Here is a 6,720-nt window from a genome sequence, read left to right as displayed (position 1 = left end):
CCAGATGTTCACCCTGTGACCTCATGACCTCCAGATGTTCACCCTCATGACATACCAGATGTTCACCCTGTGACCTCATGACCTCCAGATGTTCACTGTTGGTACATTTGAATCTGTCTTAGTCTTCTGAGAGTGTCTGGTTTGAATCTACTGTGACCCCCTCCCCCCCCCCCCCCCCCCACCCACACACACACACACACACACACACACACACACACACAGTGTTGCTTCATGTGTACCAATGAGCATGTGACCTGAGCAGCGATGCAGCGTTGCAGCGTTGCAGTACACTACCCACAATGCACCACAGCAGCCAGCACTGACTGAGCTCACTGACCTGAAGTAACTGTCCTTCATGTGTCCCGGTGCCTCCAGGGGAAAGTAATCGAGTACTTCTATAGAGACCATGTGGTTCTTTCATGGCCAATACTGATTATTTATTTATTTATTTATTTATTTATCATTAATTCTTTCCAGGCATGTGACAATTCCAGTGTACATTCATTTATTTGTATATCAGCCTTATTGATATCGTGATCATATAAATACATACGGTTGTATTTTTTAAAAATATATTCACATACAGTAGATTGTCTAGATTTGACTGATGTACATAAATATTATATCTAACTGCCTGAAAAGGGTGAAACTTATCTAATCATACCCTTCGCCAATATTCAATACTCATCTTTGTTTTTTTTCCTATATTGAAAATACATATAACAGTAAACTGTAGTTATAACCTCTATATAGCAGTAATCTGTAGTTATAACCTCTATATAGCAGTAAACTGTAGTTATAACCTCTATATAGCAGTAAACTGTAGTAATAACCCCTATATAGCAGTAAACTGTAGTTATAACCTCTACATAGCAGTAAACTGTAGTAATAACCCCTATATAGCAGTAAACTGTAGTTATAACCTCTCTATCACAGTAAACTGTAGTTATAACCTCTCTATCGCAGTAAAATGTAGTTATAACCTCTATATAGCAGTAATCTGTAGTTATAACCTCTATATAGCAGTAAACTGTAGTTATAACCTCTATATAGCAGTAAACTGTAGTTATAACCTCTATATAGCAGTAAACTGTAGTTATAACCTCTCTATCACAGTAAACTGTAGTTATAACCTCTCTATCGCAGTAAAATGTAGTTATAACCTCTATATAGCAGTAATCTGTAGTTATAACCTCTATATAGCAGTAAACTGTAGTTATAACCTCTATATAGCAGTAAACTGTAGTTATAACCTCTACATAGCAGTAAACTGTAGTTATAACCTCTATATAGCAGTAAACTGTAGTAATAACCCCTATATAGCAGTAAACTGTAGTTATAACCTCTCTATCGCAGTAAAATGTAGTTATAACCTCTATATAGCAGTAAACTGTAGTAATAACCTCTCTATCGCAGTAAAATGTAGTTATAACCTCTCTATAGCAGTAAACTGTAGTTATAACCTCTCTATCGCAATAAAATGTAGTTATAACCTCTATATAGCAGTAATCTGTAGTTATAACCTCTATATAGCAGTAAACTGTAGTTATAACCTCTATATAGCAGTAAACTGTAGTTATAACCTCTACATAGCAGTAAACTGTAGTAATAACCCCTATATAGCAGTAAACTGTAGTTATAACCTCTCTATCGCAGTAAAATGTAGTTATAACCTCTATATAGCAGTAAACTGTAGTAATAACCTCTCTATCGCAGTAAAATGTAGTTATAACCTCTCTATAGCAGTAAACTGTAGTTATTTCCTCTCTATCGCAATAAAATGTAGTTATAACCTCTATATAGCAGTAAACTGTAGTAATAACCCCTATATAGCAGTAAACTGTAGTTATAACCTCTCTATAGTAGTAAACTGTAGTTATAACCTCTCTATAGCAGTAAACTGTAGTAATAACCCCTCTATAGTAGTAAACTGTAGTTATAACCTCTCTATAGCAGTAAACTGTAGTAATAACCTCTATAGAGCAGTAAACTGTAGTAATAACCCCTCTATAGTAGTAAACTGTAGTTATAACCTCTCTATAGTAGTAAACTGTAGTTATAACCTCTCTATAGCAGTAAACTATATACTATATACTGCTATAGAGAGGTTATAACTACAGTTTACTGCTATAGAGAGGTTATAACTACAGTTTACTGCTATAGAGAGGTTATAACTTCAAACCTCTCTATAGCAGTAAACTGTAGTTATAACCAGATATATACTCCAATGTACTTTCGGGAGAGTTTTTGTCGCTCAAACCCAAACGTTGAGACATTTTGGTCTCGGGGACACGGCGGCTCGTCGAGACATGAGAACCTCAGCGTCCGTCCATGAGCGTCCTCACGGCGAAGACGTTTCTCAACTCGGTCTCACGGTTCTCGAACACGAGTCGGTCGTTGGGACGGGGGGTCTCACACCGGGGAGCTGGTGTCTTTTGACCGTCAGCTCTGCTCCTCGGTGCCAGGTGCCGCGTCTCCATGGCAACAGACACAGCTGCACCTAATCTGCCTGGCAACGCACACACCTGGAGAGTAACTGCTCCTTCAATTCTACTTTTCCATTCCTACTGGTACTTCACAGTGAAAGCATGTGGACGTGTGGTGTCATAGACAGTGCAGACCACATGACAATACACACACACACACACACACACACACACACACACACACGTTAGCATGCTAACATGAGTCTTCAGTCCTCGGCTATCAAACCTTTGAGAACCCCTGATCTAGAGTGACCAATCAGATGGTGTCGTGGCTCTGGTGTGACCAATCAGATGGAGCTGCAGACAGAAAGGCTGCATCGGAGCCAAAATGTCCCCGTTTTACTTTGATCTCTTATCGGCCATCTTCTTTTTTTTTTTTAAATGTCCAATGCCGATTTGGTGCAAAATGCTGAACGTCTGCACCGATAATTGTCCCAGCTGATAATCAGTTTATGCCTAATTTCTACTCGGAGGGCAACGGTAGACACAAGTCGCAATCTGGTACGTACCGCGGTGTAGGGATCCCGGTCTGGTGTGTACGGACCCTAACAATCATTCTCACACAGGACTTGCTTGAGTACATTGGCAAGTAGCATGTATGAATGAACATTGAAGGATTGTTCAGGGAACTGTTCTAAAGTTCTGTTTTCTTTTTCACAGGCGACTTCATCATTAAAGCAACTTGATGGGGAAAACTAGAGGAATCCCTTTAAAATGACTCGTACAGACCCACCTGACTTACTGGTATCGACTGTGCACCAAGATATAAAAGTGATCCCCATTTCCTCCCACTGCAAGTCTTTGCAACCTTCCACACCATGTAATTGCACCAACTGCAGCACGCTGGAGGACAGAAAGAGAAAAGTCAACAAGAGGCACTGCCGCACCTTTGACTACAAGTCACTGGAGTACCCCCGACCACAGCACCACCCAATGGAGTCTCCGTACAGGATGAGTGACCGGCAGGCGGCTCACCCAGACGTTGCCTGGAACGCTTTGGGCCGCCAGCAGAAATACCGGTTTTCTGCTCCAGACATTTTCAGCCACAGGTTGACCCCTCAGCCAATGGCGACAGAGATGGCCGGCGAGGGAGTGGTGCCTCAGCAAAAAAGGACCAGGTCCAAAAGTGCCCCTCGTGTCCAGACCGGGCTCACCCCTGTGTCTTTCGAAGCGTCCTCATCTTCAGGGAGAAAGGGCAGGGAGTCCCACAGGTCTCCGAGAGACTCCCGCTGGAGACCAGAAGCGTCCCCACGCAGGGAGTCGTCCTATGCAGCAACCAGGGCTCACATGCAGGAAGTACATCCCATCAAGCTCCAGCCTCAGATGAGTGACAGCAGTCGATACTCACCTCACTATCCTGCCGACAATGTGGAAGGCGCAGGTCCAGATAAGCCGGCGACCAGCCCCCATGTCCGATGCCGAGTGGACATTAAACCCGACGATTCCGGACGGAAGCAAGCGACGCCTCAAATGGACATACCATGGCAGAGGCACCACAGTGGAGGGAGTCGGAGTCTGACTGTGCCTCGCCATTTTTCCTACTCAAGAACACCGACTCCCACCGACTCGCTCGGCACAGAAAGTAGACAAGCATATCAATACTCCCGCAGCATGCCAAATAGCTACTTACAGCCCATGGAAGTTCCCCAGAGAATGACGACCTCGGGTGACTACTATGGCCGGGAACGCAGAGCCCACTCCAGTCCCAATGTGCCAACCAAGTTCTTTTACGCTGACGAACCAGGCAGATACGTGACCACTGTTCCTCCGCAGCCAAGTTCTTACTTTCATGATGAGCGTTACACACCGGGACAAGCATTTACTCCAAAAGTGCAGTATGTACAAGATCCCAGAACTCGAATAGTCCATGCTGTACCTACAAGACCTTACTATCCAGAGATGGAGTCCTATTCATACCCTGTGCAGACAGCGTATCCAAAATCCTATGCAGCAAACGAACCGGGGCCGTACATCATACAGACGCCTCCGACGAGGATCCATTATGGGGATGACCCGAGGTCTTATCCGATTCAAACGGCTCCCCCAAGGTTTTATTATTCCACTGACATGTATGCAGTGCAGCCTGAGCATCACGTGCCGGCAAGGGCCTACTACACCGAGGGCCGCCGGCACGCTCGAGTGGTTCAGGCACAAACGGATGACTGGTACGGTTCAGACGCATCTGGTTATTCCACCAACCCTGCTTCCTATGTGTCCCAAGTCACTCCGACAAGAGTTCAGCAAGAGCCCGTGCTTCCTCCATGGTACGCCAGCCCATGTGTAGAACCTCCAAAAATTGGAACAGATTCTAAATCTTACTCGAGGTCTTGGGACAACATTCTGAACTCGCGCGTAGAGAGGGAACAACCACTCTCTGTACGGGGCCAGAGCTATGACGACCTGCTTGATTCCAGGAAACCCGCTTCGGTTGCAGGTGACAAACCCCAACCAGTGGTCGTCAATCTCTCGAGTTCGCCAAGACGCTATGCAGCCTTGTCGATGTCTGATAACTCGCTGATCGACAAAAGCCCAACGGAGACATCAAAGAGCACGACTAGTAAACTGTGGTTCGTCACCCCTGAGATAACAATCACCGATAACGACATTCGACCAGGAAACCTTAAAAAGGACGATGGGCGTTCTGCCAGCTGGGACATTCTGGACTCGAGAAGCACCGAGGGTGTGGACATGAATGAGCCCGACTTTGAAAGAGCAACCAAAGAGAAGACTCATGACAACGCCTCACTTCAGCAAAGCCTTGAACAACTCGATGAGCTGCTAGCAGATCTCGTCACCGACTACAAGCCGCCCAGCCGAAGGGCAAGTGAAGACATTCTGGACCAACTGAAAAAGTTGATTGATGAGGAGGAAGCAGTTTCTCTGTCCAGAAAGAGCTCGAAGGTGGGTGCAGAGGAACCGGCGCCCCTGGACAAGCAGCCAACCTCGTTCCGAATGAATCCGGAAGCCTTTCGGGATATGGACGGAGCAAGTGATGCAATGAAGAGTGCAGACGAGTGCTCCCCGGATCAGAGCCCAGACGAAGACGACACGATGATGTGCTCCAACAACAAGTGTCGGAGGACAGAGACCCTCTTCAACGCTTGCCTGTATTTCAAGTCTTGCCACAGCTGTTACACATATTACTGCTCCCGGAACTGCCGCAGAGAGGACTGGGACATTCATAAAGAAAGCTGCCTGTACGGAAGAATCGGCAGCACCTGCCGCCACATCATCAAACACTGCCGGGAGACCGCGGAAGTCCACAAAGCCTTTTCCCGAATTGCCAAAGTCGGCTACCTTTCCCGAGGTAGAGGAGTGCTCTTCCTGGGTTTTCCTAACCCTGCGTCATCCAGTAACTTTCTCCAGTACGGCCTGGACAGTTTGCTCATGTCTCCGACATACCTGTCCCTCAGGGAGCTCGAGAGCTTCCGGGACAACTTGGGGGAGTACTGCAAGGAGCTGCAGGAAGCCGGCAAGGAGTACGACCCCAACGAATGTTTCATCCTGAATGTGTCCATCGCCGTCGGCGAGCAGTTGCCCGACGGTCCGTCGCCGAGGAACCAAACCCCGACCGTCAGGAAGTACGCCAAGGTGGCGCTGGCTTCGTTCAGCCCGGAGAGGAAGGTGCACAAGAAGGAGAGCGAGATGGAAACGCTGATCCTCACGCCGCCGCCGGGGACGGCGGACATCGACAAGGAGGGCGAGGAAGGCCAGAAGGCCAGGGAGATCTGCTTCATCAACATCCAGCGGGAGCTGAGGATCCGCGGGGTGTTCCTACGCCACGAGTTCCCGCAGGTCTACCAGCAGCTCTGCGCCTTCGTGGAGAGCAACCGCAGGTTCACGCCCACCACCATCTATCCCATCGACAAGCGGACCGGCAAGCAGTTCATGTGCATGATAATGGCCGCCTCGGAGCCCCGGACGCTGGACTGGGTCGGGACGCCACATCTCCTCGACGATATCATTTAAGTGCACCTTTTGTTGTAAATATATATGTATAAAAATACGTACATATATATTGCTACACATATTTATATATCAATCCAATTACAAACATTTGTAGATATGTATTTTGTTATCAAAATGATATATATTCCAGTGTGCTCGGTCAGTATTATTCTCGATCAGAATATTTCTCGTCAGGTGCAGAACGACGACGATACATGATTTATTTCATGTTTTTATCAAGCGCATAGGGTTTTTTTTTTTTTTTTTTTTTTAAATCACTCACACA

General features: G+C 46.4%; 1 protein-coding gene across 1 annotated transcript; it reads left to right on the top strand.

Annotated features, from left to right (window-relative positions):
* Positions 1–3,200: 3,200 nt before the first annotated feature.
* ajm1 (apical junction component 1 homolog) lies at positions 3,201–6,455 on the top strand (the record flags this gene model as incomplete). Its single annotated transcript, XM_080509687.1, has 1 exon — positions 3,201–6,455. One exon carries the CDS (start codon positions 3,201–3,203, stop codon positions 6,453–6,455), a length of 3,255 nt encoding a protein of 1,084 aa, XP_080365813.1.
* Positions 6,456–6,720: the final 265 nt, after the last annotated feature.

Source organism: Blennius ocellaris, assembly GCF_963422515.1.
Source record: "Blennius ocellaris genome assembly, chromosome: 15".
In the NCBI taxonomy this organism is placed as follows: Eukaryota; Metazoa; Chordata; class Actinopteri; order Blenniiformes; family Blenniidae; genus Blennius; species Blennius ocellaris.
Note: the sequence above shows the minus strand (reverse complement) of the source record. Positions and strands in the feature narration are given on the sequence as shown.